The sequence below is a fragment of the Babylonia areolata genome, chromosome 1 (genome assembly GCF_041734735.1).
Source record: "Babylonia areolata isolate BAREFJ2019XMU chromosome 1, ASM4173473v1, whole genome shotgun sequence".
Taxonomy (NCBI): Eukaryota; Metazoa; Mollusca; class Gastropoda; order Neogastropoda; family Buccinidae; genus Babylonia; species Babylonia areolata.
Window position 1 is genome coordinate 79,891,109 of NC_134876.1, and position 16,064 is coordinate 79,907,172.

Below are 16,064 nucleotides of genomic sequence, written 5' to 3' on the forward strand. Positions count from 1 at the left end.
AGTTGGTGATGTTGAGCAATATTGTGGGGTACCATTCCGATTGCAGTTGGTGATGTTGAGCAATATTGTGGGGTACCATTCCGATTGGTGATGTGGAGCGATATTGTGGGGTACCATTCCGATTGGTGATGTGGAGCGATATTGTGGGGTACCATTCCGATTGGTGATGTGGAGCGATATTGTGGGGTACCATTCCGATTGGTGATGTGGAGCAATATTGTGGGGTACCATTCTGATTGGTGATGTGGAGCGATATTGTGGGGTACCATTCCGATTGGTGATGTTGAGTGATATTGTGGGGTACCATTCCGATTGGTGATGTTGAGTGATATTGTGGGGTACCATTCCGATTGGTGATGTTGAGTGATATTGTGGGGTACCATTCTGATTGGTGATGTGGAGCGATATTGTGGGGTACCATTCCGATTGGTGATGTGGAGCGATATTGTGGGGTACCATTCCGATTGGTGATGTTGAGTGATATTGTGGGGTACCATTCCGATTGGTGATGTGGAGTGATATTGTGGGGTACCATTCCGATTGGTGATGTTGAGTGATATTGTGGGGTACCATTCTGATTGGTGATGTGGAGCTATGTTGTGGAGTACCATTCCGATTGCAATTGTTGATGTGGAGTGATATTTTGGGGTACCATTCCGATTGGTGATGTGGAGTGATATTGTTGGGTACCATTCCGATTGCAATTGTTGATGTGGAGCAATATTGTGGGGTACCATTCTGATTGTTGATGTGGAGCGATATTGTGGGGGTGCCATTCCGATTGTTGATGTGGAGCGATATTGTGGGGTACCATTCTGATTGGTGATGTGGAGCGATATTGTGGGGTACCATTCCAATTGGTGATGTGGAGCGATATTGTGGGGTACCATTCCAATTGGTGATGTGGAGCGATATTGTGGGGTACCATTCCAATTGGTGAGTACTAGTTTGTTTCCCTCAGCACTCCATGGCCTCAGATCATGGCTTCAGAATCATTGCTAAAAATTCTTGGTGCTGTTGAATGCAGAACCCATTCCATGTAGGTTGAAGAATGTTCTGGAAGCGATAGAGATTGCTGTTAATGTAATTTTGATTAGCATACTGCCCAGGTTAAAGTTTACAAATGTTTGTAAAGAAGACAAACAAGTTTACACACACAACACAGTGAAGGATTTTGTATTGCACATAGATTACGTGTGATCTGTAGACCTTGCAGGGTTAAAGTTTACAAATGTTTGTAAAGAAGACAGACAAGTTTACACACACAACGCAGTGAAGGATTGTGTATTGCACTTAGATGACGTGTGATCTGTAGACCTTGCAGGGTTAAAGTTTACAAATGTTTGTAAAGAAGACAAACAAGTTTACACACACAACGCAGTGAAGGATTGTGTATTGCACTTAGATGACGTGTGATCTGTAGACCTTGCATTTGAACTGCACTGTTCTGTCCATAACAGAGAAAATCCCAACAGCTCCGGTCAGCATTGCAGCTGAAGTTCAGGACAGCGTAATCAAGGTGACGTGGGCGAAGCCTCAACGAAATGCAGAGGATGTGACGAGTTACACAGTGTACTACAACTACACTGGTCATAACCAGTTTGTGGCAGAAACCATTGTGAGTCTGTGTGTCGTGGTCCAGTCTTGTTAGAACTGCCTGTACTCTCTTTTTGAGCGGGGACCCAGCATCTCCACCTTAACCTTTTTGCCCTTTTGCAGCCCCGTCATTTGATATGGATACTTATATGGCGCCTATCCTCGGTGGGAGACCAAGCTCTAAGCGTTTACAAGCACGGGGTCATTTGCACAACGGGCTGCTTGTGGTAAACAGCAGAGTAGGGAAGACAGTAATCATACTATCAGAATATGTGTTCGCATGCCTTATTACTTTCTCACCGTCTTACTCTCTCTTTCTCTCACTGTGCAGTCTCACACCAACATTTTGATTTAAACAATATAATTGAAAACAAATTTTACACATACAAGTTTCTAACAACAGAGTTACATAACACATTTAATGACTGCATACGACGATTGAAATAGCTGAGTGGTTTGAGCGTTGGACTTCCTGAGGGTCCCGGGTTTGAATCTTGGTACCAGCACCTGGTGGGTAAAGGGTGGAGTTTTTTCCAATCTCCCAGGTCAGTATATGTGCAGACCTGCTAGTGCCTGAACCCCCTTCATGTGTATACACAAGCAGAAGATCAAATACACACGTTAAAGATCCTGTAATCCATGTCAGCGTTCAGTGGGTTATGGAAACAATAACATACCCAGGATGCACACCCCTGAAAACGGTGTATGGCTGCCTACATGGCAGGGTAAAAACCGTCATACATGTAAAAGCCCACACGTGTACATACAAGTGAACGTGGGAGTTGCAGCCCATGAATAAAGAAGAAGAAGAGGAGAACTACTGCATACATTACAAACTGTGGGATGTGGCCATATCATACAAATGATGGTTCTTAGTTTGAACAGTCTCTGCACATACTGCAGTTCAACAGTCAGGTGCTATATAACTTTATACAAATTAACTCACTCAGTACGGCCAATCCTCTCTTCTCCTCTACACAGACCCCTCGGATGTCCAGTGGGTGTCTCAATGATCCAACCTTTAGCTTCCGACATCAGAATTGTGGTAATTCTTTGTCAACATTCACCTCGTCAGTGTAAGAGCCTTCCGCTCGTAATATTTTGATGGTGGTAATTGGGGAGAAACGCTGTTAACGTCGTCTCTTTCGCCGTTTGTATGGAGAGAGTTAATTCAACTGTCAGGTCTTTCAGCACCTCTGAGCCACACACTCACAGAACTGGGCGTTGAGCCAGTCACACACATCGAAACACAGAATGCTGTCAATAAGTCTGACACAACCTCCAGCGCCATCACCAGAGCTGAAAAATACCATGCCACACAGCTCACAGCGCAGCCTCTCCCCACCACGGAGAATGCTTGTGGACCCGTCCGCATCTGCCCAGACAGTATTTCTTTCCCCAGAAACCCATTTGCGGGAATCAAATCTAACGTCTTAATAATACATTTTCGTGCTTTCATTTCCACCTCCATTGCTGTCTGCTTTTTACACTGGTGACAAATTTACTTGCGTGTGAATGACTGGTGCGAAAGCGCTTTGATTTGTCTATGCACAAGATTCAGCGCTATATAAGTACCATTGTTATTATTTATTGTTCCATCCATACAGTTGCTAATAATATATTCATAATAAGAATAATTTTCACTTATCAATTAAAGTGAGAAAGCATATCATCACAAATGAAACGCACATCACATTCGTAAAACATTCCTTCTCCATTATTTCAAACTTTAACTTCATTTTAGTTACACAAGTAAATTTATCACTGATAAAAATTTAAAGAGGGTTTTTCCCTTTCCTAATTCTAGTGTGCATTCAAAGAACTAGAATATAAAAGAACATATTTACCAGCCAGCCCAAGGTCTCAACCGAGGAATAAATGCAGGACCAGATTGATCTGAGCTGTCTGCGTCACAAGTGACTGTCCACAACCTGCTCACACATGCTCGTCCAATTCTCATGCATCGGCCAGTCAGCATTAGGAAACACCATCCAACATGCAGGGAGGAATAGGAGCCAATGAACAGCTGGATAAAAATAGCTACAGTCAACAACACAGTCTCACTGACACTGAATTTCATGCCGCTGCCTATCTGGGTTGAGCCGACTGACGGCAGCCATTGGGCGCTCATCATTCATTTCCTGTGTCATTCAGTCAGATTTCAGGCATGCATGCATGCACACTCAGACAGACTAGCATTTTACGTGTATGACTGTTTTTGTTTATTTACCCCGCCATGTAGGCAGCCATACTCCAAAGGTGTGCATGCTGGGTATGTTTGTTTTTTTCCATAACCCACCAAGCACTGATATGGATTACAGAATCTTTAATATGTGTATTTGATCTTCTGCGTGCATATACACAAAAACATGTTTACTAATGTCAGATTACTTCTTGTTACTTTTAATGTCCATTTTAGATGGGAAACAGCAGGGTTTACTCCCTTCATCTAAAATGACTTGTGTTTGAAGATCTCGCCACACTGATCAGTGCTGATTTATCTGTAACACCCAGTTGCTTCCCTTGGGCAGAATACAGATATAATTTCTGTACTGCAATGGGCACGTTCAGTTTCACTTTTCCACTCGGTTGTATTCTCACTCAGAGCGCCTGACTGGTTGGTTTTAGCCTCTTGGTCATTTCCGGTTGTTTTCAAGGTGATTGATGATGATGATGTGTGTGTTTCTTATACAAAGAATGGCTTTGACAGTGCTCTCAGCTGTTGAGGGGCTGGTCCACAGAAACTGCAGTGCAGTTGCACTAAGGGGATACACTGTGTGGTGGTGGTGTATTGTTTAGCAAAGGCAGACTGCACTCCACCAGTGATGTCCTGTTGTCCACACAGACAGGAGCGATGAGCCTCAGTCATGAAGTGAAGGGCGTGGTCAGTGGGCGGACCTACTACATCTGGATGACAGCTGACAATCAGGATGTGGGGCGGAGCCAGGCATCTGCCATGTTGTCAGTCTCCATTGAGGGTGAGTTACCTCGTGCGTTGCTGGATCTGCCAGCTGCTTTTATTGGTGTGTTCAGATCAGATATGATAGATCTGATGTGTTCTGTTTGTGTTTGGTGGATGCGTTGTGTTTATCAGCCACTGATGTGTTCTGTTTGTGTTCGGTGGATGCGTTGTGTTTATCAGCCACTGATGTGTTCTGTTTGTGTTCGGTGTGTTTATCAGCCACTGATGTGTTCTGTTTGTGTTCGGTGGATGCGTTGTGTTTATCAGCCACTGATGTGTTCTGTTTGTGTTCGGTGGATGTGTTGTGTTTATCAGCCACTGATGTGTTCTGTTTGTGTTCGGTGGATGCGTTGTGTTTATCAGCCACTGATGTGTTCTGTTTGTGTTCGGTGGATGTGTTGTGTTTATCAGCCACTGATGTGTTCTGTTTGTGTTCGGTGGATGCGTTGTGTTTATCAGCCACCTGTGCGTGTCCATTCTGTTTGCAGGTCCTGCCACTTGCATGCTCTCTGGTGTGCTACATGTATCTTGTATACAGTGTTGATGTTTGGGAAGAAGGGCTGTGTGTTTGAGAAATTGAAACGTGTTGTGAGCATGTTTCCATGTTTCTGCCTTGTTGATGCGTTAGAGCTGTTCTGCGTGCAATCAAACAGAGTGTGTTTGATGTGTTGGATATACATGCTTGCCGTTTAGCAGGCGAGGAGGGGATGTTTGAAAAAAGTGAGTTAACTGTGTTCCATTTGAAAAAGCTGCTGTAAATTTTAGGGTAGTATGTCGTTTAGACACAAGGCATACCCCCTGAATAGAGAGAATTTTGTAGAAATTTCAAGAATGAGTAGACACGGTCGTAAGAACTAAAGACCACTATATTTATCTTTATCTGGTGGTTGTGGTGGTGGTGAGAAAGAGAGAGAGTGTGTGTGTCTGTGTGTGTGTGTGCGGTATGTGTGTGCATGTGCGTATGTGTGTGTGTGTGTGTGTGTGTGTGTGTGTGTGTAATCTGCTTGTCTGTCATACATTGTTCTTGTTTTGTGGAAAGAATCTGAGCTTCTGATGATTTCTGAATATTAGTTTCACTCAAGTATTGGACTTTTCTACCAGGCTATTGGAATGAATGATCTGTCATTTTGATTTCAACTTCCTGTTTTTGGATTGCATGACAAAGAGTGAGTTGAAGTTGATATAGCCCCTGAAAATTACTGCAACAAATTCTGAGAGATTTTTTGTCCTTTGTCTTGTTTCCGTGATGTTTCATATAGATTTATGCTGCCTTTTTTTTCTCATGATGTCACTTTGTCATGTAACATGACTGTCATTTTGCTGTCTGTTTCATGGTTATTTGGCTAACAGAGACCCAGGCAGCAGAATCGGGTAAGAAGAAAAGTGTGTGTGTGTGTGTGTGTGTGTGTGTGTGCATTGGGAGCATGTGCGTGTGTGTTGTTTGTGTGTGTGTGTGTGTGTGTGTGTGTGTGTGTGTGTGTGTGTGTGTGTGTGTGTGTTTGCATGTGTGTGTGTGTGTGTGTGTGTGTGTGTGTGAATCTGCGAGTATGCTTTGTATATAATAAGAAGCAGGAACAAAACTTCACTGACAGTGCTAGAATAACGGTTGATCACACTTGTGGCTAATGTGCAGTCTGAAGTCACTGCTGCAGCAGTCATGCAGTATTACAGCAAGCTGAAAGCATGCAGGAGAAGAGATAAAGTCATCATACAAGCAAGAGATACACTTCTTAATTCACAGTGGTGGACTGAACTTGGTGCTACATTCATGATGGAACCAGTCCATACCACTTGACATTCACACAAAAAAGAGATGACACAGAAAAGTATGATGTGGAAAATATGCTCAGCTGTGACAGCAATGGTTTTTTTTTGGAAAATATGTTAAGCTGTGACAGCAATCTTTTTTTGGAGGGGTGTGTGTGGGGGGGGAGGGGATATGCTCAGCTGTGACAGCAATTTTTTTTTGGAGGGGTGGGGGGGGGGGTGTGGGGGGTTATGCTCAGCTGTGACAGCAATTTTTTTTTTTTTTTTTGGGGGGGGGGGGGGGCCGGGGGGGGGGGGTATGCTCAGCTGTGACAGCAATTTTTTTTTTTGGGGGGGGGTGGGGGGGGGGAATGCTCAGCTGTGACAGCAATCTTTTTTTTCTTTTTTTTCTTTTTTTTGGGGGGGGGGGGGGGGGGGGGGGGGGGGGGGGGGGGGTATGCTCAGCTGTGACAATCTTTTTTAGGGAAAAATATGCTAAGCTGTGACAGCAATCTTTTTTTTGTGGGGGTGGGGGGGGAATATGCTCAGCTGTGACAACAACCTTTTTTTGGGGAAAATGTGTTAAGCTGTGACAGCATCTTTTTTTCCCCTTCTCATCACCCATGCTGTTTCAGTGGCATTATTGTCATGCTGCTCATCCCAGCTCCCCTATACACCATACACAGACATACTTGTGATTGTCTGCTGCTGTTCCAGTATCTGCTGTCTACAGGGAACCATGGATGTTAAGTTGCCAGGAGGCCACATGCCAGAGGGGACCATGCACTGCTGCTGAGTCACTTGGTGGGGTTCAGTCATGCCTGACCTGATTCAACATGCACAGGACACCACTTACTAAGCCCCATGCTGACAAGAATCACCCAGTGATGGAGCCACACTTGATTCGGCTTTGTTTTCTGTTTGTCAGTTTGTGCATCTTTCTTACTCTGTTGAGTACAGTTTTCATTTCCATCTATATGTTCATCTTTTACAGTTTTTTGTTGTTGTTTTTTTCATGCTTAACTTACAGCAAAATTTGTGATCTGCAGATAAGCTGTCTGGAGGACAAATAGCAGGCATTGTGGTTGGTGTTGTGGCTGCCATTGCTATCATCGTGGTGGTTATCTACCTTGTTAGGTGAGTAGTTACTTGTTATCAGCAGCGGTAATCATTATTATTATCATTATTATGAACAGCAGTATGCAGTAGCATAGTGACTGCAGTAGAAGTAGTGTTGGTGGTGGTTGTCATCGTCTTGAGTTCAGTAGTAATAGAACAGTAGAAATTGACATCTACCTGTGTGTACAAAGACCCTCCCTGAACAAAATTGTGTGATGCTCCACAGCTGTCACACTTTAATCTGTTTTAATTCCGGCAGGTTGATCCAATCCCTGCTTTGACCAACAGTGTGGTGTTATTTTAGCTGAATGTTCTCAAAAGTTGATCTCTGAACTGTTTATTTTCCCATTGCTTTGTTTGTAAAACCCACAGTGCTTCAGATTCATTAGTTAAGCGTCAGTGCGCTGAGTTGGGGGATTTGACAATGGAATACACGCTAAAGATACAGTATGGTATATATAGTCCAGTACCCCATGGATACTTTCACTTAAATGAAAAGCATGGGCTGTGATTGATGCTCATGTTAACTGTTGTTATTCCTGACAGAGAAAATCATTCAGCGATACTGTCTTCCCAAACTTGCCCTGATGAAAGCTGGAAAATCATCGTGATAGTAATTTTCTGTTTTCCAGTCCATATGGTCTGTCAAACAAAAAGTCTGCATGGCTGGTAGTCTGGTATATAGGGTTAAACCATTAGCCTCACTGAAACTAGAATTTATGTTCTTTTCAGAGCTGTCTATCATAACACAATATTGAACAACAGTCAAGCTGGCTATGGTGAATATACTGCAGAGTGATAGAAAGTGAATAGATATTATTCACAGACATAGACAATCATTGAGCTGGCGTATGTGTTTGAAAATCCGGACAGCACATGATGTTGCAGGTTAAATGATGTTTTTGAAAATTTTTCTTTGTTTTTGTGTACCACTGCTCTCCTTATTTATTTCTCTTTCTATCGTGCGTACATTCACAGCATCACGAAGACTCTCAACAAACAGACCCCCCAAAACAATTAGTGATATATTCCTCTTTTCTAACGGTACCCTGTGTGTTTGTGTATGCATGTGTATGTGTGTGTTTACATGCGTTTGTGTGTGTGTGTGTGTGTGTGTATTTACATGTGTATATATATGTGTGTGTGTGTGTGTTCATATGTATGTGTATGTGTGTGTGTGCGTGCATGAATACATGCATCATCCAAAGTCCAGGCATTTGATTACTTCCTGTTATCTGTTGGTGCGCATTTGTGTTTTTGCTAGTGCTTTGAGCAAAACCTGCGTTGTGAAATGACTGGAACTATCAGCCACAAATCCAGTTCAGTTCCACTCAGTGTGTTTTCTGATGGACTCAATGCGTGTGCAGACGGCAGAGTGCTGGACAGCAGAAGCTGATGGAGTCTGTTGGTTATGAAAATTCTGGATACGACAACTCGGGCGTGAAGGTAAGGCTGTTGTTAAAACAATATTTTTTTGAACACAATACATAAACAGAATTAGGACAATGAAAATATTCATGGTGGTTGTTGTGATGTGTTTCTGTAGATTAAAAAAAAAAAAAAAATTCATTTATTGATTAAGCCATTCAGCTCTAGGGACTTTACAGCCTTGGTAGGATTTCCAGTCATATGGATGTGGTAAAACACAGAAAATGTACTGAAATCAACAAGTTTTTTTTGCTCCAAATTGACACGTGTGGATACAGCTGGAAATACTGTAGAGGTTAGTTCCCTTTGCTTGCAGTTGATGCATGTGTAGGAATGTGAAAATCGTTTTATTGAAACAAATTTTGATGTCTGAACATTGCTGGGATGCAGTTAGTTGATTTTTTTTTTTTTTTTTTAAATCTTTTTTTCAAGCGATGTCTCTATTGTGGCTATAACACCACATCACCTCTACTACCTTACATACACAAGCACATTTAGCAGACATCATAGAGGTGCATGCACATAGACACAGACACAGAACAGACACAGACGTAGTGAATGTACATTCTACAGGTCTGATGCATTATTGAAACGTGTAACTTTCCTCTGTAGATTGATCCTTAAAACCATGAAACATTATTGTGGCACTGATTACGATGGTTGTTTTATTTCTGCATTAAAATCAACAACACAAAATGAAATAGTTATTTGATTTCGAGATTATTTCAAAACAAAATGATTATTTGATTCCAGATATTCAATAACACCAAGTAAAATGACTTTCTAGATTATTTGGATGACACAAAACAAATTGATATGATTTCTAAACTATTTTCAAAACAAAATAAAGTGATCATCTCATTTCTTGATTTTTTTTGCTTCAGATTTTTGCTCTTTCATTTTTCCTCCCTTTCCTTTGAGGACTTGATGAAAAAAAAAAAAGGCATGGGTTGCTCACTCTGTTGCCCTTAGAGAATAAGATTCACAAAATAATGACACTGAATAAAATCATTTGATTTCTAGATCATTTCAATAACATTACATAAAATGATCTTTTGATTTGTAAATAGTTTTTATTATATTTTGTTTTCTTATGACACTGAACACAATGATTGTTTCCATGAATGTGCTGTTGTATATTTGCAGATTAGCAGCAGTTATGACAAGTTCTGATTCCCCCAAACCACGGATCTGATGACAAAGCAGTGCTGGCTTGTGTAACAGTGACAGAGACAGGAAAAAAAAATACCCAAAAGACAAAAAACAACAACAAATAAACAAAACAACAACAACAAAACTATGGAAAAAAAGAATAAATAAATGCATTTAACATGTTCATTCATCAAAACAAGACTACCTTATCTTGCCATTAAACTATGTTTTGACTTTTGGGTCCACTATTGTTCTGTTGTTAGAAGTATGATTATTTAAAATATTATTAATGATACAGTTTATGTACGGGGTCCTTGAAGCTAAAACCATTATGAAAAAAGAACTTTAAACTTCTGCACAGAGGTGAATATAACACACACACACACACACACACACACACACACACACACACATATATATATATATATATATATATATATATATGCACAAAGGTATAACTAAGTAAAGAATGGTTTCTTTGCTGCAAACCTTTCTTTCCTATTTATTTATTTTTAATCCAATAAAAAGAAGAAAAAAAAAAAAGAAAAAGAAAAGAGATTAAAGTGGATGCTGTGGTTTTCTCTCATTTGTGGCAGTAATCAGACCAAACATTAGAGAGGATTTCTTATGGCAATAATGAAAAGACACAATTTTAAATTCATGGGGATGAATATTCTGTGTTGATTATGTAATGTCCATGAGTGGCCAGAGCAGACTCCAAAGGTTTTTTGTTGACGGTTGTTCTTCGTAACCAAGTAACCCTGCGCATGCGCCATGAAGGGGACATAACTCTACATCTCCCTTTCTTAGCAGAAAGCATGCATTAGATTTAACTTTGCTTTTTAAACATCCACAAGCATTGTTTGTTTTTCAATTAGTCTTTGGCAAATTCTAAAACTTATTCTAAAACCTGTTTTGCAGAACCACTTATCTCTAAACTTCAACAATTGAACTCCGTTCACTTTTCGTCCTGACTTTGTGTACATTGTCTTTTGATCCTTCTGTTCTTCACAAATCAAATCTTTGAGGCGTTTTCACTTTTCGTCCTGACTTTGTGTACAGTCTGGTTTTCCAGGCATGGGTTCGGATCCCACTTCTGACACCATGTAATGTCCGTGAGCGGCCAGAGCAGACTCCAAAGGTTTTTTGTTGACGGTTGTCTTCGTAACCAAGTAATCCTGCGCATGCACCATGAAGGGGACATGACTGTACAGATTAGACATACCTGTCATTGTATTTCAGTTTCTGTGCAAAAAGTAAACCTTGACAAGTTGTCTTAACAGACTTCTTTTATTTTCTAGGCTTTTTTGGGGTTCTTTTCTTGTTTTGAACTGACTCTGGAGGTTCAGCAATGGTGTTGATAGCTGGTGACAATTGTAGTGATGGATACCGCAGATTTGTTTTGCTTTAAAGTGCTTGGATATGCTCTGAGCATGCCCCATTTTCTTTCTTTTTTTTTTTTTTTTTTTTTTGTTTCAATCTTTTGCCTTCTACTTATCTTTAATTTTCTTACCTTTTATTGTTATCATTCCTTATTTATTTGTTTATTCATTTGTGTAGCATATATTATCGTTATTATCATCAATATCTTTATTTTATTTTTCTATTATTATTGTTGTCATTATTATTATCATCATTATTATTATTGTCTCAAGGCATAACTAAGTGTGTTGGGTTTACGTTGCTGGTCAGGCATCTGCTTAGCAGATGTGTAGGTATATTGATTTGTCTGAACTCAGTGACGCCTTGATCCTTAAGCAACTGAACTGAACCGATACGCACTGAAATACCAGGACAATACAGAAATGTGCTCATGTAACTGCAGGGAGGGGTGCACAAGTGACAGCAAGTCTTCTGGTTACAAAAAAAAGAAAGAAAAAAAGCATAATATAAATTGCGGCCTTGAGTTTGCTGAGAAATACCATTTGGGTTTCTCCTCAGAAACTCAGCAAGTTGTGTAAATGTTGACCGAAAAAATGAATGGCACAGACATTGCACATACTTAGGTGGCAGTGTTTTGTTTCTTCTTTTATAATCAAGAAAACTGCTGACATTTATTTACTCAGGTAACTGAATTATTTGTATGTGTTTGTACAAGCAAGACCATTAGCAGTGTTGACATGCTATATGTTACATGACTTAAATTGTGTGATTAATAGGTATTACTTTGTTTTAGAGAGGTTGATTTTCATCCACTTTTTTGTCATAATTCTTGGAGCTGATTTTTGCTATATTTTTTACATGATACACATCATATGAGCATTCCTAAATAATTTGTGTAAACTTGTGCTTGTGATATAGTAAGTTTTTACATAAAAAATCTTTTTGTTTTGTTTTGTTTGCTTACATTCAATCAGTGGATGTGATAACATTGCTGAAGATACATTTTGATATACCCCCTGATACAGGTATGGTTTCAGCTCATTGGAAGCCACTGATACTGAAATAAAAGTGTGGTTTTTTGGTGGTTGTTTTTTTTACAAACACTGAGTAATTTGCTCAACAGGCTGCCTACCTGGGTAGAGCTGAGTGACAACTGCCTCTGGACACTCTTCATTTGTTTCCTGTGACACATTGAGTTGTGTTTCAGTCATGCACACACACACACACACACACACACACACATGTAACCTTTTTAGTGTATGAAGGCTTGTTTATTTTTTACCCACCATATAGGCAGCCATACTCCATTAACGTTCAGGGGTGTGCATGCTGGTTTTGTTCTTGTTTTCATAAGCCACCGAACACTGACATGGATTACAGGAATTTTAAGGTACATATTTGATCTTTTGTATACATATATATATATATATATATATATATATATATATATGTGTGTGTGTGTGTGTGTGTGTGTGTGTGTGTGTGAAGGGGGTTCAGGCACTTGAAGGTTTGCACATGTGTTTACCTGGGAAGTTGGAAAAATCTCCACCCTTTACCCACCAGGGGCCGTATTCAAGACAAAATTCATTTTGCCTTCAGGCAAGTTATCTTTGGCATGGTTGGGACCCGCAGGTACAGTTTACCTTGAAGGATAAGTTATGTTCGTATTCAAGACACATGTGGTTCACTCAGACAGCTAACCCATCGTCTTTAAAAAAAATCCTGACAATTCCTGCCTGCGCATGATCTCAATTTCACTTCTCATTGCACCACAGCCCGGAACATTGTCGAGAGAGTTCGCAAAACATGTGCTATCCATAAAGTCAGAAAGAAAAGTGCTGCAAAAGGATCCGCCATATTTACCTCTGCTTCATGGGCAGTCACCCTTGGCAGGTAGTAAGGGTAAACTGCCTTCGGGTTTGTAGACACACGGGTAGACTCTTGTGTTCATGATACTGGATATTGCTTACCCTCGGGCAGTTTGCCTTGCCTCAGGCAGATTACCCACAGGTACACATTTACCCTCAGGCACAATGTTCTCTTGAATACAGCCCCAGGTGTGTTGAAACTGGGGATCAAACTCAGGCAAGAATCCAGTGCTGTAACCATTCAACCACCACACCTGTCACTTCTGAGTGTCATATACATTGAAATGCTGATAGAAAAATCAACATGACAGGTATGTGTTGACTGAAAGCAGGACTTGTATTTTCCATTACACAATGCCATTGTGAGCCAGGCCGGTAGAGAATGGACTGGCTGTATCCAGCGTCTGTGTTTTCCCCTGTCATTCGTCATCTACGTCCATTGGCTGCAGCTCCCACATTCGCCAGTTTGTGCAAGTGGGCTTTTATGTGTGTTACCATTCTTTTTGTTGTCGTTGTTTTACCCTAACATGTAGGGGTATTCCCTTTTTGGGGGTGTGTGCATGCTGGGTATGTTCTTGTTTCCATCATCCACTGAATGCTGACATGGATTAAAGGATATCCAACAGGTATATTTAATGTTCTGAATGAATTTACACAGAAAGGGGGTTCAGGCACCAGCAGGTGCACATTTCTGTTGACTTGAGAGATCTGAAAAATCTCCACCCTGAATCCACTGTGTGTTGCTATCAGGATTTGAACCTAGGACCCTAAGATGGAAAGTCCAGTGTGTTAACCATTTGGCTGTCATGCCTGCAGAATTTGTACAGATGTCAATACGATCTGCTTGCAGTACAGTGGAAGTTTTGCATTGTGGTATGATCATTGGTAAAATTTATGTAGATATCAGACGTTAATAGATGTGTATAGAGCTCATCTGAATCTGATAGAAAATTTCTTGGTCATATTGTTTTCAAATAAACAATACATAATTCGCCTATTTATTTTTTAATTAGATTCTTTTTCTTATGTACATTTAGATGTACTACAAGATTTCAAGATGAATTTTCAAAATAACAAAAACTCAGGAAATGCACATAATGGTTAACAAACAAACTGGATGTAATCAAGGCCAGCAGTGTTGACTATTAAACCAGTGATAAACAGACACAGTATTTTTGGTTGATACTTAGGCAGACAGCCTTAGGCTATATACTCACTGATTGAAACCATAAAAGCAAACTTGGCTTGAAGTTGTATGCCTTTGGAAGAGCATAAATACTGTATGTATTTTTTGATTATGCAGTACGGTCACATACCACATTTGGAATTACCAGCCTAATGATATGTATCAACTTTTAAAGTGCCAGTTTAATAGGAAAGAGATAATTGCTTTTATAGTACTTTCAGAAGTAACTTAGATTTTTTTTTTAATGAACTTTAGAGGTGTGCAGTCACCTCCAAATTGTTGAAGAAAATATTTATATATATACATATATACTGTTTTTAAGCAGATGTGATGTAGTTTATATGGATTAGTCCGAACACTCTAATGCCTCTTTGAAATCGAAACTAAAACTCTATGTCAGTCTATAAATGGGGTTCTGTTCTTCAGCTAGAAAATGCATTGTTTCCCCAAGATACAGTGCCACAGGCGGTTTCATTTCAAAATGTGGCCATGAAAACTACTTGAGCTGTAAAAACCATTAGAAATGATTAAGTGGTGTAAAAAGAAATGAATGGATTTATATCAAGTGTATTTCAAGCACCAGGCCTTTTTGATCAGCGAAAGCCTCAGGTGGTATGAGAGGTTGTCTGTTCATTTCAGATAAATCCTTTTTTTTATGGTATGTTGATACAGATGGTTGTGTAAAAAAAAAAAAAAAAAAAAAAATGTTGATGATTTTAAATCAGCAAAGTGTTATTCCTGTTTATTGCTCAAAAGACTGTTTGTTTTAAAATAAATGAGAACTGCAAATTTTTTACTCATATGTTTTCAAGCTTACAATTATTTATCGGAAATCCATGTTGTGCTTACTAACATTTACAAATTCCTTGTTGTCTTTTATTAACATTTACAGATACATGCACTGAACTGTTATTGCAATAAATATCAATAATTATATGTCTTTGGTCTGTTTACACATTATAAATATAGATATATTGGTCTCTCTCCTTTTCAGTCTTCCTCCTCTTTTCCTACTCTTGTTTTCTTCCTTTATATATCTCATCTCTCTCCCTCCTCTGTCTTTCCCCTTCTTTCCTTCCTTCCTTTATCTCCCTCTCTCCCTTGGCACCCAGAAGAAGTAGATAAGCAAACAACAATGGGCCTTTACTGAATGTACAGAGACGATGGTTTTTGTAACAGCAGGCTTACTTTACGTCTGAACTGTTTACATTTGCCTCACGTACTTGCGTGCTTGCATGCACGCACACAGACACAGACATGCAGAGACAGAGAGAGAGAGAGAGAGAACATGGTGGGCGCGCATGCACACATACACAACAACAAAAAAGGCACAAAAGCAATCATGGACACACACACACACACACCAGACAACCATGTGAGCATTACGAAGATAAATATAAATACTTCTTAAAGATGACGACAAACCAGATACAGACATCCATTTCCAGCCGTGCTTAGGTTCTGCACGCACGGAAATCTCCCGGCTGTGTTTCTGTCTGACGTCACTTTGACGTCAATCATCCTTTGTGACTGAGTTTTTAGGTTTCGTCAGAACTAGGGTGGGTAGGGGAAGGCAAAACAAAATTAACAAGTCCCAAACAAAACAAACAAACAACAACAACAA

General features: G+C 40.0%; 1 protein-coding gene across 2 annotated transcripts in view; it reads left to right on the forward strand.

Annotated features, from left to right (window-relative positions):
• LOC143287909 (Ig-like and fibronectin type-III domain-containing protein 1) overlaps positions 1-15,357 on the forward strand; it is a 100,296-nt gene extending 84,939 nt beyond the window's left edge. For both annotated transcript variants that reach the window (XM_076596160.1, XM_076596154.1), the window contains 6 exons: positions 1,461-1,618; positions 4,442-4,574; positions 5,909-5,929; positions 7,354-7,441; positions 8,791-8,869; positions 9,998-15,357. In XM_076596160.1, coding sequence (XP_076452275.1) covers positions 1,461-1,618; positions 4,442-4,574; positions 5,909-5,929; positions 7,354-7,441; positions 8,791-8,869; positions 9,998-10,024 — 506 coding nt within the window. In that variant the 3' untranslated portion in view covers positions 10,025-15,357. The remainder of the gene's footprint in view (positions 1-1,460; positions 1,619-4,441; positions 4,575-5,908; positions 5,930-7,353; positions 7,442-8,790; positions 8,870-9,997) is intronic.
• The last annotated feature ends 707 nt before the right edge of the window (positions 15,358-16,064 follow it).